Source organism: Centruroides vittatus, unplaced genomic scaffold, assembly GCF_030686945.1.
Source record: "Centruroides vittatus isolate TY-2023 unplaced genomic scaffold, ASM3068694v2 scaffold_3046, whole genome shotgun sequence".
Classification (NCBI taxonomy): domain Eukaryota; kingdom Metazoa; phylum Arthropoda; class Arachnida; order Scorpiones; family Buthidae; genus Centruroides; species Centruroides vittatus.
Window position 1 is genome coordinate 138,085 of NW_027122699.1, and position 18,275 is coordinate 156,359.

Below are 18,275 nucleotides of genomic sequence, written 5' to 3' on the forward strand. Positions count from 1 at the left end.
ATCTTTCAAGAAGATACTGTATATAGCCAGGTGGTTAAGGTGTAAGCCTAATTAATGATTTGGGGAACCAGGGACAAATCTGGCAAGTCAAAAAAAAAATCGATCAGTTTTTCAGGGGGTGATGTGTTCTGGATATGTTGGGTGCCATCCCTCACCACCTGACTGTTCCATTATGGGGGCAGACCCACAATAGAAATTCAATCTGTGCTATTCTACACAAAGATGAATCTAGGAACATCTATAAAAGTTAGATTGATTACACAATTATGGTTAAATAATTTACTATATAAATAGCACCTTTGCTAATTTTTCAAAAAAGCTGTTTTTGCTGCATGGATTTAAATTTTTCTGTTTTTTTTGTGTCTTTATTAAATGTAACGAACTGTGTCTTGTATGAGAGCTATACAAGTTAACAAATAATTTTGGCATTTAAAAAGAGAACAATAGAAATTGTTTCATTAATGACAAAAAATCAGTTAATTAAGCTGTACGGCTTTGTGTAGAATCAAATTATAATAGCGAGGTTGAGGCGGAAGTTTTAAACGCCAAAACCTGTACGTCGGACGTTTGGCGCCACTTTCCGGTAAGCCTAGAAGTTTGACGGTGGCGTTTGGAATGTCGAGCACGATTCCACCGACTTTCCAAACACCATTGTCAAACTTCTAGGCTTACCGGAAAGTGGCGCCGAACGTCCGACGTACACGTTTTCGCGTTTAAAACTTTGGCTTCGACCTCGTTATTAATTGAATTGCCATTGTATTGTTTGTGCGAACTTAAGTACCTCTGACAGGGTTGAACATTTTTTTCATACCTTTACATTGATCAAATAAAGTAAAATATGTTGCATTTAATTGTTAATAGACCTCTTGTGACCCATTGGATTACTTAATACTAAAATTTATAAAGATACCATAATAAAATAATAGCATTTTATAAATTCATAACGCTGCCTCACATCTTGTTTTACAGATTTCTCTTTGATATACCTCGGTTATATAATTTCAGTTCCACGGGACGAGGCGAAAGTCAATGTCGTAAGTCGTGGCACGGAGACTTTTTTTTTAAATATATGTCGAATAACATATGAAAGTGTGCATCGGAGTAATGCTAGATTTTTTACATTTTCATTTATTTGTAACTTCAAAGGTCTGACTATTGATGTTTGAAATATTTATTCTTGGATGTTCAAAAAATTTTTGTTTTATTCAAATGAGACAGATGTTCAGTTTGTATTTGTATTTTTCCCGAGGAAGTTTGGTAAAACGTGGGTGCACATTCATCAAAAGGTTTAAAAGTGTAAACAGGACAAAGACTGCCATTCTATTTTATATATATAAATAAAAAATTTTTAAATAATTAGAACTCATATTATGTATTGATAACTCACACAAAAACCTCGGTGCTACTCCGGCACCGAATTTATTAATTGTGCAAATGTTTTCGGTCACGTTCGGGTCGTCGTCGGGTAGTGCAGCCATTTTGTCGAAACCGACGTACACGGAATAAATTAAGAGTAAAAAGTGATTTACAAGAACGATTCGTCGGTGGAGGGACATAAATTTAAAAAGAAAGTAAGCAGCTACTTTAAACGGCGACGTACGGAACGATTACGTCGGCAGAAAAAACCATAACTCTGTAATCCATTGTCCGATTTTAACATAACACGTTTTATTTTGTTCCTATTCTTGTTTGGGGTATAGGATTTTAAAAAATATAGTGGTATTTTGCACCATTTGTTTTCTGTACTTGATAACAACCAAACAATTTCAGACTTTTAGTAGTAAATAAATAGATAAAATTTTAATTCCTAAAATTTTATTTTTTTTACGAATCTATATAATTCAAAGAGATTAATTTTATGATTAATTAGTTGTTTTTACGTATTCTAGATAATTAAATTTGTTTTCTTTTGTTAATTTATTCAGAGAAATCTTGTTTAGTTTGATATTTAAATTTATTATGCCACAAAATACAGAAACTGGAGGGAAAGTCAGAGAATACATTCACAGCTTAGAAATCAAATCAAGCAAAATTAATTTCTAAGCTGTGCTTTATTATTTATTTATTTGTTTAAATTTACTATGGTTTAAATTGTTTTTATATTATTGCAATTTCTTCTAATAACAGATTTATTCAACCAATTAGAGGATTTTGTTTTGAAAGAGACTGATCACTACTTCAGTAAACTGGCTAAGGATGTAATTGAAAATTTCCAAACAGAGGAAAGAGATATTAGCCAAATCATAAAAAAGTGGAGTTTTGCTTTTAAAGAGGTACTTTTATTATTAATTTAAAACTATTTTACTGCTTTTATTATTTTTTATACGGTAGACTCGATAATTCAAAGTCGAAGGGGGGGAGATTTTTGAGTTGGGGAAACTCAAAATTTTAATATGATCATTAATATCACAATACAAACAATATAGTTAGACTTAAATACATTATATTTGATTATTTTTTAGATACTTTTCAATATCTGGATATGCTCATTTATGCATTTTGTTCTGTTCTGCCTGATTATATTGTTTGCTGAAACTTTAAAATTTTTTTCTTGTTTCTCAAATATGTAGAGAGGTGTACTCAATGGAATGTCAAATTATTTTGCAATTTTTCATTTTTTACTTTTCTGACTGTTATACAGAAGGAAAGTATGGCGATCTGCCAAAAAATGATCTCTCCCAGATTTTTACATTTATGGACTTAGGACACCTTGAAATGTCGAGAAATACAAAAAAGTTGGGGGTAATTTAACAACTGTCTAATATTAACCGGTTGTAAAGTATGGCGGATCACCATACTTTACAACTGGTTAATATTAGACAAAAATAAACACTGCAAAAGCCTAACAAACCAGCAAGAAAATTATACACAAAGTGCAAATGTTTTCACCTGTGTTAAATGTTCACACTTTGTGTATGATTTTCTCGCTAGTTTGTTATGTTTTTGCAGTGTTTATTTTGGGGATAATTTCTGTATGTATGGATGTTTGTGTGTGTGGCATGATTTTGTTCACCCTGTTTGAAGCTTAACTCCTGGGTTTTTTGCCAAAAATTTCTGAAATTTTACAGGGATATGTTTATGTGGAGGACCTCTGTGATGTTTTTTCGCAGGCTCGATATTCCTAGCGTCGAGATCGACACTTGCTTTTTGGAGGTGTCGTCGTTCGGAATGGTGAGAAGGTGTGAATAGTGTATGTGGGTGGTGGCATTAGACGGAGGCACAAACTCCGTTAACAATTAACACCCATTTATTAATATACAAAAGGCATCTTACAAAATCAGGAGATCTCCTTTGGTCCTTTAAAACTAATTTGACGTGCGGTGTCCAGATGGGATGTAATGTTCGTGGTGAGAAGGTTTCCGAGTTGGTCACCCTCCCCGTGCGGATTGGTGTTCTAAATGGACTGTCCCTGATGGAGAGTGTAAAGAACACACTTTGTTGTTTCTCATATCCAGGATAAAAGTTTCTCTGTCCCAGCCGGAGAGCTCTTGGACATAGGAAATCTCCTTCTTTTCTTGGGGAAGATCTCCACTGGCCTGGTGAGGCAAAGATGATTCGGTTATCCTTGTGAATGAAAAACATCAAAGAAAGAGTTCTTTGTCCTTGAATTTGAGCCTCTTAAAGGTTTTGCATCCTTGATCGGGCACTCTGGTTGGTTGTGATCTCCATCCTCTACCCCTCCGATCGGTCCCTAGTTGTTGCCAGGGCCAGTCGAGACAGAGTTCAGAGATCGGGCCCCTGCCGTAATTGTTTATCGAATTTTGTCGCAAATCCGCCCTTAATTCACAGTCAAGTGTTTTTACCCTAGTTGTAAATATCACGAACTGCACCTGTGTGACATTTAGTTTTATTATACATTCTATTTTTCAGTTTTTGCAATCGTTGGAGAATTTCCAACCCGCTCTCTCGCAATATTTTATTTATCGAAAGCATTTTAATTGAATCAACTTTCTTTTAAAACAGATTTTGATCAAGGTTTTGCCTCTAGTCAAGATGTCATATTTATTAGAGGATTGACGCTATTGAATTTTGGTAGTTAAAGGTAGTGAGGGGTGGGGAGATAATGGGTGTTGTGTGTATCTCCACTAGGGTTGGACTTAATGACAATTTTACTCATTATTGAATAGCATTTAAAATTTATAAAACTCATCCCTATCTTCAAAATTAAGGTTTTTGCCATTTTATAATAGTTAAAAATATAAAAATTTTTTTAATAAAATACAACAACATATGGGGTCATCAAAATTTTAAATGTTGCTGGGAAAATTGAGCAACTTAGTTTCACAAAATATTAATAAATGGGTGTTAATTGTTAACGGAGTTTGTGTCTGCTGGTTTATTTCTCTTTTGCCTTTCACTAGTCTTATATGGATACATTTTCTACTGTTGGCAAAATCTTTAGTTTTCTCTTGTTTACTATTTTATCTTACCATATTTTGGAATGAAAATGCTTAAAACACTGATAAACTGGATGCTGTTAGTAATGAAATTGTAAACAAGCAATTCAAACTTTATAGTGAAATTTATAGATTTATAGTCTGTTAAGAAATTATAAGACCACCACATTTTTTTAGTTTTCTCAAAACTAACAATGTTTAATGGTAGATTATTATTTTCAACAAAGTAAATATGATAAATAATCATGTTTTAATAATTAGTTCAAGGATCTTAACTCATTTTAGTTATTACTTTGTCAAAAGTCAAATTTTCACTGTTAATTTATTAACAGTGAAAATTTGGCTTTTGAATTTTAACAAAACAAAGATTGAGAAGTAAGTGTTTTGTTGATTAATAGTTTATTTTTTGCTCCATTTCTTTTTATCACTTCAAATAGCCTGTTTGGCATTTATTCTACTAATTTTTTTCAGTAGGTCATTTTCAATATTATTTCATTGATGCGTAATTTCAAATTTAAGTTCGTCAACACTTGAAAATTGGTAATTTGATTTTGTATAGATTTTAACTTAAAATCCCAAAGGTTTTCAATGGGATTTGAGTGATGACTTCTGGATGGCCAAGGTAAAACATTAATTTTCAATTTAAAAATCTGAAAATTATAAGGTGTTATTGGAAAAACATTTGCTCCTATTTATATTACATTTTATAGGAAGAAATTGGTACTACCAACAAGGCAATGTCTGACAACTCAGACAATTCAAGACTGGTTTAAGGCAAAGAAAATTATTCTTTAAAGTTAGCATTAAATTATGCTAACTTTAAAGAATAAGTTAAACATCATAATAGAATGTTTCCCAAACTATGACACGGCCTCCACCCATTTGTCTAATGAAATATTCCGTAGGTGCCTCGTGCAAATCGTGCCAATATAGTATATTTCCATCTGGGCCGTCGAAAATAAACTTATTTTTGTCAGAAAACACCACATTACATTTTTTAATCTAAGATATATAGTTCTTGGCCTATTCTAATCTTGCTTGTTTCTTATCCTTTAGTTTTATGTAACTTGCTGTATGTATGTAATTCTTGTTTTTTCTTAATGTTTTTTAAACAGTCACATGTGAAACTTTTGCGTGAAATCGCTCTTGTGTATATGTTCTGTTGACTTGCCAGACTGAAAACACATCTGTAATCCCTTGAGGACAGAGTTATTTTTCTCTGACCAGATCATTTGTTTTGTTTGTAATTTTTCTTTTTTCCAAAACATGTTAATTACTGTTTTCAACCTATTAAAGAGACCGACTATGGAGTTTTTTGAGTAACTAGCACCAGCATGATGATAAATTTTCCAGATTTCTTCTCCCAATTCACTTTCCCTTTTAATCACAGCCACTTAAAAATAAGCTTAAGAAAACCATTAAAAACCATTACAGTTAGTCATGTGACATCAAAAAACAGACAATTATGTGGATGATATAAATTTTTTTTTAAAGGAAAGGATTAAACCATTTTCTCATGGTGGTCTCATAATTAATTAACAGTAAAAATTTGACTTTTGTGAAACTAATAATTAAAATGTGCTAAGATTGTTAAACTAATTGTTCAAAATACGATTGTTTATTGTATTTACTTTGTTGAGAATAAGAGACTTTTATACATTGTTAGTTTTGAGAAAAGTAAAAAAAATGTGGTGGTTGTATAATTTCTTAAAACTGTATAGTATGATTGTTTAGTTCCATAAAAGGAAATACACATGAACAAACTTGTAAATTTGATTGGCTAATAATTCAGTAAGTTGTCAAATTATAGATATATTTGTTAGATTTGAAAATTGTTAACTTTTAAATATTCAAAATCTAAAAATTGGAAAAAATGAAAAAAACAATTTTTTAAGTTTGGTCAATTTGTTTTTAAGAATAAGATCATTACTTTAGGTAATAATATATAAATAACAGCAGACACCAAATACTAATAATGGGTCTTTCAACAATGGGTGTGATTTTAAATTTGTGCCATTTTTTAACTGTCAACATACAATTGTCATTGCGGTGACATTTGACAAGTAAAAACTATGAGGTTTTCGGATATGGATCAATAGACACTCGCACAATGCATTGAAATAGTGAAAATTCACTACAAAAATGGTGAAAATATCGTGGAGACGTTCGTAAAGTTCGTAGTGCTTTTGGTCGTCATCGAGTGCCTTCTCGCACGGCTATAGTGAATTTAATCAATAAATTTGAATGTCTTGGACAAGTTAGTGATGTGAAGACTCCAACTGGTGCTCGTCCGGCCTGGTCGGCTGCAGATATTGCCACTGTAGCTGAGAGTGTGGCTGAAAACTGAGGTTTGTCCATTTCGAGACAATCGCAAGAATTGGGGATATCACAAGCCAGTTTGCACCACATTTTGCATAAAGATCTTGGCCTATGTGCTTATAGGTTGCAGTTGACACAAGAATTGAAGCCAGCAGATCACGCACAATGCCGTACATTTGCTGATTGGATGCTGGAAATGCATGAACAAGGCCACGACTTTTTAAAATTATTCTGAGTGATGAGGCTCATTTTCATCTGTCTGGGTATGTAAACAAGCAAAACTGTTGCATCTGGTGCTTCAAAAACCCAAGAGAAATAGCCGAACAACCTCTCCCACCACAACAAGTGACTGTTTGGTGCGGTTTTTGGGCTGGCTGTGTAATTGGGCCATACTTTTTCAAAAATGCTGCTGGTTTGATTGTTAAGGTGAATGGATTGCATTATCGAATGATGTTGACTGACTTTTTTGGCCTAAAATTGATGCTATGGATGCAGATGATGATTATTTTCAGCAGGACAACAACACCTGCCACACAGCTTGTGAAACAATGGCTCTGTTGCATGAAAAATTTCCTGGACATGATTTCTTGAAATGGAGACTTCAGTTGGCTGCCGAGATTGTGTGATTTAACACCATTAGACTTTTTTCTTTGTGGCTACATTAAAGATAAAGTCTACGCCAATGCTCCAGCAATGATTCAAGCACTCAAAGACAATATTACAGCTGCTATTGGCGAAATACAGCCACTGTTATCACTATTATGTAAAAATGTAAAGAAAAATTTTATCAAAAGAATGACCGTTTGTAAGAAGAGCCGAGGCAGACATTTGGCAGATATTGTGTTCTATTACTAACCTCAGAGTCTGTACTTTGGATTAAAATAAAAATATCGCTACTTCTCATGAAAATATTGTGCTTTTCTGTTGATTTAAAATGACACCTCTTTTGCAAAATTATCTGCAGGGTCATACTTAGGGGTAGGGACCCAACTTTAGTTCTATTCTTCTAAACACACACACAGTATAGGTTATGTATAAAATACCATTCCAATAAAGGATGTGGCCCTTGCGTATTTCTGATATGTAGCATACCAGTGGCATGCCGTGACATTTGATGATAGGGAAGCTGTGTTTCTGTAAGAAGCCGACTTACAGGGGCAATAAATTAATTGCGCGCCAGGGCCCGTTCGTATTCGTTTGTTCGATAAGCCAGTAAAAACCATATACTTCTTTAAATGTATTTTTAATAGATTATCCAACGTACTTAATAAATAAGAAAGTTCAATATAATTACCTCCGTTATTAGATTCAATAAATTCCCTACACCCTCTAAATGCCAATTCTCGCTTCGAGAAAAAACATATAACGTCTATTAATTTAGATATATCTATTAATCGTAATTATCTTGTTATAATTTTCAATATTTATTTTATATTGTCTACCAATGTTAAATTCTATTCTATTTTGATTTCCAAATTGCTTCAATTTTACGAAAGAATCGTCATTCGTCGTAAATTTTATCGTCAAAATGTCGAAATTTTTTTGTCGACGTATTTATATTTAATTTAGGCATTCGTCTTTCTCTTTTAATAATGTTTTCTTTTACATTTTATGGTCTTAAACCAAAACTTTTTTAAAATAAATTTTTTAATCATTAGCCACGATATAAGGGCTAAAATTAAAATTATAAAAAAAGCTTACTTGATAAAACAAAATGTGTGACGAATATACTTTTAAAGAAACTTATAATTAAATATAACTTTGTGAAGAAACGTACATAAATATAACAAAATATTCTTTACTTTTAAATCTTAAAACAATCCACTTAGTGAAATAGCTCCCTACGAGTGGCTAACGAATGGAATCGGAGACGGTCCAGGTAGGCATGTGCGTGCCAAATCCCGAGGGTGCCTCTTTTGTCGCATCACTAGTATACATCAAAGGACGTGGCGGGGTTGTTGTAGATTTTAAACGTTTCTCACCGTAGCTGTAAAAATCTAAATACGTTAAACTTAACAGATTGTTTGTCATTCGTTTTCTAACTAATTCGTTTTAGGGCCAAGTGTTCACGGAAATTTCCAAAATTTACAACTTTTCGGTCACTCTCATTGAACTGGAAAAATTTCTGTCTTCATTACATCTAATATTATGAAGAGATTGGTTCGGAAGTTGATGGGCAGGCGGCTAACAGCTCAGAACCGGTCTGGGATATAAAATTGGACGCTTTACGTGTGTGTTGCTTCTACCAGCTAAACCGAGTGAGGTTGGTGCACTGTAAACCTCATGTGCCAATGCCTATATAATCTGGCTGATTGGAAACTGACCCAGTTTCGACATTCCTTCCGCCACCAAATTATTCGAATATACAATAGCAATCTTACCGTTTTTTTTCACACGTAGTATAGAAATTTGTAAAAGATACATAATGCAGTTATAATAAAATATTCATTTTAATTAATTCAAAGTACGTTAAAATATGAAAATTTATATTTTATAAAATACAAGAGAAGGTCATTGGAAGGTGGAAGCGGCGCTTCCATCGCTTCCAATGATGGCACGCCACTGTAGCATACAGCTATTATTATGGCAAGGTTTAGCCATCCGTTATATAATTTAAAAAGGTTATATTGCTTTTTAACCAAAATGTACAACAATTGTAATATCGCTCGGAAAGTTCCTCCTTGGCCGAGGAGAAGACGTCGAATTTTTATCAAAGCATTTGTAATACATTGAATAAACGGATTCCAACAGATATGGTATTCAGTAAATACAGGATATTTCAAATTTGTTAGAAAAATTTTCAAAGAAACTTCTAATTAAAAAAGATCTGTTCCCATTTCACAATTATAAAATCTTTGATTTATTAAGTTCTTTCTATGGCATTTTGTCTTTATTCCTAAGAATCCGAAATGAAATGTTTCTGACAAACTCTTGTAGTGATATTCACTTTATCTGTGTTGAAATTTTTCCAGTTAATCCTCCAGAGCCATGCAAATTCATGGTGAGAACACCTCAGTTTGGGGTCTTTGATGACAAATAATGCCGGGAATTTTAAAAAATGTTGTTCCTTTGTTCTCGAGTAAATTAGCATTACACCCAATTACACAACAATTCGTCATAATGATATTTGCAACAAACGCGAACTCCAGTTAAAATGCGCGTGAACATAAATATAACTCAAACAAATCACAAAGATGGCACCGAACATCTTTGTGGTTTGTTTGCACTATATTTATGTTCACGCGCATTTTAACTGGAGTTCGCGTTTGTTGCAAATATCATTATGACGAATTGTTGTGTAATTGGGTGTAATGCTAATTTACTCGAGAACAAAGGAACAACATTTTTTAAAATTCCCGGCATTATTTGTCATCAAAGACCCCAAACTGAGGTGTTCTCACCATGAATTTGCATGGCTCTGGAGGATTAACTGGAAAAATTTCAACACAGATAAAGTGAATATCACTACAAGAGTTTGTCAGAAACATTTCATTTCGGATTCTTAGGAATAAAGACAAAATGCCATAGAAAGAACTTAATAAATCAAAGATTTTATAATTGTGAAATGGGAACAGATCTTTTTTAATTAGAAGTTTCTTTGAAAATTTTTCTAACAAATTTGAAATATCCTGTATTTACTGAATACCATATCTGTTGGAATCCGTTTATTCAATGTATTACAAATGCTTTGATAAAAATTCGACGTCTTCTCCTCGGCCAAGGAGGAACTTTCCGAGCGATATTACAATTGTTGTACATTTTGGTTAAAAAGCAATATAACCTTTTTAAATTATATAACGGATGGCTAAACCTTGCCATAATAATAGCTGTATGCTACATATCAGAAATATGCAAGGGCCACAGCCTTTGTTATGACACCTGTTGTTGAAAGACCCAGTAAGTTAAAGTAAGTTACCCAGTATAAAAGTAAGTTACACAACTGTCTATTAGTATTACTGAAAATATGTTTACTTCACAGTACTTGACAGTATGTAACTGTCCTCTTCAGGCAAAATGGAGAACAGAACATTAGAATTCTAGAGATGGAATATTTTCAAATTTCTTCTCGTGCACAAGAATTGACAAATACAAGATTACAAAAATTATACGATATTATGAAAATAAGTGTGGATATACAATGACTATCATTAATAAAAATAATAGAATTAAATAGTACTATCCATAGCTCTGGTATAGATTGGAGAGTTGTATGTTCAAATTTTTTCTTCCTAAAATACTGTGGGGATAGAACACTGTTCATAAGGGAATCCCTTTTAATAACATCAATGCTGCCATACAATTCTTCCACACTTGATATACAGGAGCTCTGGATAACACACTCCATACCATTTTTTGCTAAATTTAATATTTATGATTAAATTAATATTAATAACACTACACCTTACACACTTTTCCAGCAGTAGTTTAATCAAAACAAACATTTTTGACCCCATTCAGAGGTTTGCCTCAGGTTAAAAACATATTAAAATACAAATTAAAGAAAGGAATTGAGTTTTAATGGTAGAACTATAACTGCTATTTTTAAATACAAAATTCAAAAAACAAACGATTTACATATAAAAGTTTTATAAACAAATAATTTAATATTTTCATTTTAAAAACACATAATGTAATTATTTTATTTTAATTTTGTTTTTTAAAATTAACTATGTTATTAATGAAAGTTTTTTTTAAGTCAAGGCTATGTCGTTCTCTTGTTTCATCAGGTTATCAACTAGAGACTGTCATGCTTTGGGTAATGTTTCTTTCTCCTTGAAATTAATGTGTTCACCCTTTCTAGATGCTTGGAATATTTCAAAAGCTTTTGCTGATCAATTACAATTACATAAAGTCAATCCCTGTTGTACACCACCATGTCTATCGCCTCCCTGTTGCCTCCTATCATGCCTAATTTTCCCTCTTGGATAATTCAAATACCCCCACAGGAGGGTGATATTGCCCACTTTGAGAAGCACTGATCTAGATGAAGGAACAATGTTTATAGATACGTAATTTATAATTTGTTTGGTCATACTCTCTGCATTAACTACCTCTGACACAATGTAACTTAGGTTAACAATACAGTATTACATTAGTGTTTGTCTGATAAGACTGCTTATCAGTTTTGCGTATTGTTAAATGTTCAGGCAAAGCTACCATCTACCATCTAATTATAAATTTGTATTATTACTTATGTTATCATGGATTTTAATAAGCTCTAAATCTAAATATATAAAATTACTTGTCCTGACTGACTGACTGACTGATTCATCATAGCCCAGAGCAAACCGCCGAACCTAAAGTGGTGAAATTTGGTACACAGTTAGGGTACGTCATGAAAGCACACACTAAGAAGGGATTTTTCGAAATTCCCTCGCGGGGGGAGAGGGCGAGCATTAACCCGAAGAATTGCTTCTACTGTACTATTTTAGATGCGATTTTTTTGTTTTCAACTACATTTAGTCTTTATTGAGTACTTAGGTGTATTAAATTGATAACATTTCAGACGTTGTTATAAAAATTTTCATATATTTCGATTTTTTAACCAAATGTTTAATCCATTTTAAATTCGAATTTGTTATTGCATATTGGTTCGATTATAGAACGATTGTAAACATTCCAGAAAATTGATAAAATTGAAAACAGTTTGTTTGATTCTCAGCAATTCTCATCATTCTCGGCGGTAGGTGTTATATCACAATTACTATGGTTGTTGAAATACCGAAGATGAATGATGTTTTCTTGCAAAATCCGCGCAGGCAAAGTCACGGGTAACAGCTAGTTTTCCTATAGTTTTGGCCTAAAATGGCCTGAAATGCATTTCCTTTTGTAAAAAATAAAAAACTAAAGTCTACACTTTTCACCAAAAAAGTTTCTGTATGATAAGTTCTACATAGCAATTTTTTGCTTTAATTCCACAGAATCCTTCCATTTTTGTCATCGATTGTATATATACTTTTCTTTTATTTTGTTGGCAAGGCACTGTTTTGGAAACATCAGATATGGACACAATATCCTCAGTGCACTGAGAGACGGAAGGGAACTGGAACCATCTTATCTTTCCAAGAAAATCAACATGGAAGTTAATCAATTCACAACTTGCATAGGTGTTCCATACCAGTTTCATACCATGGAATATTAATAACAGTGATGCCAAGGAGTTGTTATAATGTATTTCTTGACAGTGGGCAAGCTAATCTGTTAATTTACTCTTGAGACATTTTGTAACAAAAACATTAAGTACTTACAACTTTCAGTTAGTTTTTCAATTCTGGTTCTTCTATTCCACAACTTGTGCAGTTTTTAAAATGTTACGTGATGTAAGTAAATGGTAATGAACAATGACTATTAACAACATTATAAAAGTTTCATTCCATCTTGTGGCAACAGCCTTGATTCAGGCTCTGCACAAACATCTCATATTACATTGCATGTGTGTATTGTTTTCTATATGAAAGTTTGTATGGGGATGCAATAAACTTCTATGTTTGTTCAAATAGGTTCTCAACCACTTCAAAAAATTTTTGTTTTACATATTTTTCTAGAACTATGATTTATAAAAATGTTTAAATAAATGTTATGCTTTCTTTTTAACTTGAGAACTCAAATTAATTGAAGTGCTTGTAATTTTCTGTTGTATTTGTGTTTATTATTAAATTTAATATCAAAAGATAGTTACCGAAAGGATATAAAAACTGGAACTGGCATAATAAATGACGAGAAGAAACCATACATTAAATTCCAACATTATTTAATGTAAAAATGCATTTTTGACTTTTATAGGCTTACTTCAATTCTTTTCAAGTAGATATTGTTGATATAAGTTATTATCAAAAGAAAGTATTATTAAATAGTTTAATATAAAATAGCTTGGTACTCGTGCCAAATATTGTATAGCAGGACAGAGAGTTCACTGAGTTTGGTTGGCATTATTACTAGTTTTTATTGCATGCGTAACATCGAAACACATTTGAAAATTAGTGGCTTGTTCTTAACGGTTTTATCAAAAATTTTAATTTGAATAATATGCATTCTGTTCCTCTCAAAACATTCCTGTTTGATCTTTTAAAACATCTTTATTCACCCGACGACGACAGATATAAGTTTGTCGAAAGCGCTAGCGGTGAAAACTAGTAACGACGCCAAACTCGGTGAACTCTCCAGCCTGCATTTAAAATCATCATATAAAAAAATAAAAATTAGTCATTTTACTGAATTTCTGATTGTTTAAAGTTAATGATAATTTTAAAATAAAGAATAATACTTAGTCTTATATATAACATACACATACCTAATATATCTGAACATATTTTTTCAGGAACATGCTCAGTATGCAAAGCAAGAAGAATTATCTGAAGATGCAATTTTTGCATCTATGTATCACAGTCTAATTCATTCTCCAGCTCTTGAAACCATGTTAAATCTAGAACATTCTTATTCATTGCAAATTGGAGAACTGATTCAGGAACGTGATACGGCATTATTGAAATTGCAGAAAAGGTATATTAAATAATTTATAGCTTTGGAAAATTTTTCAACTTATAATATTTTAAATCTCACTTGTGATTAATTAAATACTAAATTTTGACTTCAAAATATAAGAAAGAAATACTGATATATTGCCATTACTATTAACAATTGGCTTTGTTTTACGGATTCGGTATTCTAATGTTCAAAAGATAATTCGTCGTATTCCTATAATTAATTTCATTGTTATATTAATTAAATTATCAACAGCCATGAGGCAGATAATAGTGAGGGCTTATCAGACCAATGATGGGCACAAACACTCAGGAATCAAGTGAAAACAATTTAATAAACACAAAAAAAATTAAGGTTTAGATTATAATTTCCAAACACATTTACCTAAAAGCAAAATTGCCGTTGAGTTAGAGTATATTCTTAACAGTTTAAACATTGTCAACCATATTGAAATTAAAAATAAAGTCCAAAATATCGTTAAAAATCGTTAAAAATAATTAAAAATATCGTTAAAAAAAATAATAATAATAATAATAATAACGACTCAAACGATACAAAACATGTACACTACGAAAACAACAAAATAAATTATTTACAAACAATGAAAAACTCTTTTACAGACAAATTAATAACAAAGCAAACACTGATACACAGCACAGTGGCACACCAACAGAAGAAGAACTCACAACATATTGGTCTTCTCTTTGGTCCAGTGCTGTCACGCACAATGCTGATGCAGGCTGGATCGAGGAGGAGAACAGAAACTTGCTCAACATACCAACTATGCCCTGTGTTGAAATAAACATACATGATTTCCAATACACTGTTAACAGAACACACAACTGGAAGACACCTGGTGTAGACAACATTCACAATTTCTGGTACAAAAAGTTTACATCACTGCACCAGGAACTAGCTAAACATCTAACACACATCATCATCAATCCACAAGACATGCCAAATTTTCTTACTCAGGGCATCACCTACATGAAACCTAAAAACAACAATACCACAGACCCCACACAATACAGACTAATTACATGTCTTCCAACACTACAAATTATTGACATCCTGTATTGCAAACAAAATATACAAACATGTTGAAGAACACGACATTCTAACAGAACAACAAAAAGGTTGTCGTAGAAACCACAAGGGCTGCAAAGAACAGTTACTCATAGATTCAGTCATTCTACGGCAAGCACACAGACAACACAGAAACATACACATGGCATATATAGACTACAGAAAAGCATTCGACAGTGTTCCACACAGTTGGCTGCTACATATCCTACACATGTACAAAATACATCCATCACTCATTGCATTCTTTGAAAACACTATGCAGCACTGGAGAACAACACTACATCTCAGGGCCCATAACACTTCCATACAAACAAACCAAATTTTTATTAGGCGAGGAATTTTTCAAGGAGATTCCTTGAGTCCTCTCTGGTTCTGCTTAGCCCTGAACCCATTATCCAACATGTCAAACAACACGCAATATGGTTACAATATCAGACACGAAAAAACAACACAGTTTACACTGTCGCATCTCATGTACATGGATGACATAAAACTTTATGCATCCACACAAAAACAACTTCATCAACTCCTACAAATCACACATTCATACACCAAGGACATACAAATGGAATTTGGCCTAGATAAATGCAAAACAGTTCACATAGAAAAAGGAATCCTGAAAAACGAAGATTTTGCACTTGGAAATGGAGACGTTATTGAATCCATGGAAGAGGGCGAGTTCTACAAGTATTTAGGATTCCAACAGGCCAAACTAACAGAACATACACAAATAAAGCAAAGATTAATTAAAGAATACCAAAGTAGGTTAAATGCTATTCTCAGAACTGAGTTAAATGCAAAACATACAATTAAAGCAATAAACACATATGTCATCTCAGTACTCACATATTCTTTTGGAGTTATACATTGGACTCACACTGATCTCGAGCAACTCCAAAGGAAAACAAGAACAACACTTACTAAGCATAAACAACATCATCCTAAATCTGCCACAGAAAGATTAACCCTTCCATGTAAAGATGGCGGACGTGGCGTGATTGACATAGTTAACCTTCACTACAAACAAATACAGTCACTGCGAGAGTTTTTCTACAAAAAACAAGAAACATCACAATTACATAAAGCAGTAACTCTAGCAGACTCGAATAACACACCATTAAACTTACACTCACATCATATGGACACAACACAACATATAAAAAGCATAGACACCATTAAGCAATCGTGGGCTCGAAAGGCACTCCATGGCAGGCATCCTTACGATCTGGCCCAGGATTTTGTTGACAAAACTGCGTCAAACAGCTGGTTAGCTCGGGGATGCCTCTTTGGGGAGACGGAAGGATTCATGATTGCCATACAGGATCAGGTCATAAATACTAAAAACTACGGAAAACACATACTCAAAGATGCAACACTCACAAATGACACATGCAGAAAATGTCACATCATGCCAGAAACTATACAACACATCACCTCTGGTTGCAAGCTCTTGGCACAGACAGATTATTTACACAGACATAACCAAGTAGCAAATATAATACACCAAGAGCTTGCAAAGAAACACAAATTAGCAGACATCCACGAACCATACTACAAATACATTCCACAGACAGTATTGGAAAACAACACGCACAAAATGTACTACGACAGAGCCATAATCACAGATAAAACAATTTACCACAACAGACCAGACATCACACTCATTGACAAACACAATAAAATCACATACATTATAGACATATCCATTCCAAACACTCACAATATACAAAACGCATGCACTGAAAAAATTAGCAAGTACACAGAACTCGCCCAGGAAATAAGGCATCTGTGGAGGATGGATTGGGTGCTTATTGTACCTGTTGTTCTCTCCTCTACAGGTGTCGTACCACACACACTACACAAAAGCCTGGGCACATTACAATTGAATAGAAACACATACATCACTCTACAGAAGGCCACTATATTGAATACATGTCATATTGTGAGAAAATTCCTGAATACAGACACACACACTGATACACTTCTTTAATTTCTGTTTTGGTTACTATGCCTTGACTTTGGTCCGGCATAGTACACAGCCACCGGTGTTAACCGAGTATATCTAACTTAACCCAACATAATAATAAAGTTTTAAAAAAATTCATTAAGAATAATAATTTAGTTATCTTATGGGCTGACAAATCTAGGCAGAGTATTATTATGAATTATCAAGGTTATGTTAAGATAGTCCAGGATCTTTTAGATAACAGCTAGTATGAGGAACTGCTTCATGATCCCACATCTAAAGTCAAAAAAGAATTGATTGTTAGTCTAAAAAACTATTAACTATCAAAATTATTGATAAAAATGATTATAAGTTTATTACTAATTCTGGTCACTGTACCCCAAGTTTAACATAAGGATCAAAACCCATAAAACACACATTGCCTATAGACCTCTTGTTGATATTAAATTTTATTGTTTATATAACTTAGAATTAGTTGTCAAATCCAAATTAAAATCCCTTGTAAAGTCTAAACACAGCATTAAGAGCACTGATGAATTTCTTAATAACCTAAAGGAAGTCAAAATGGAAATAGGTTTAGAATGTTGTCTTTGGACATCAAGAATATGTACCCCAGTATCATCCAACATAGAATTGTTAATTCCCTCAGGTCTATAAATTGTGCAGATTGGCTCATTGACCTTGTCATCCTTATTTTATTGAACAACCATTTCCAATTTAATGGAAAATACTATACTCAAAAATCTGGCATACTTATGGGGTCCATTATTGGCCCTACATTAGCTGAACTAAGTGTTATTGATATCCATACATCTGTTAATAATATCCATGGCATCAAATTTTTCAACAGATATGTTGACGATTGTTTTAAAATTTATGACCCTGTATCTTAAACCCTAACGACTTGGTTACAACTATTAATGGTCTTGATAACAACTTTAAATTTGAAATAGAGAACGAACTTCACAATAAACTACCATTCCTGGATGTTTTAGTTACTAGACATTTTAATACCCTTGAAATAG

The 18,275-nt window shown here is 32.9% G+C and overlaps 1 protein-coding gene across 3 annotated transcripts in view; it reads left to right on the forward strand.

Annotated features, from left to right (window-relative positions):
• The window catches only part of LOC136988060 (FERRY endosomal RAB5 effector complex subunit 3), a 170,179-nt gene that overhangs the window by 15,728 nt on the left and 136,176 nt on the right, over positions 1 to 18,275 (forward strand). For all 3 annotated transcript variants that reach the window (XM_067285859.1, XM_067285861.1, XM_067285860.1), the window contains exons 2-3: positions 2,128 to 2,273; positions 14,035 to 14,216. In XM_067285859.1, coding sequence (XP_067141960.1) covers positions 2,128 to 2,273; positions 14,035 to 14,216 — 328 coding nt within the window. The remainder of the gene's footprint in view (positions 1 to 2,127; positions 2,274 to 14,034; positions 14,217 to 18,275) is intronic.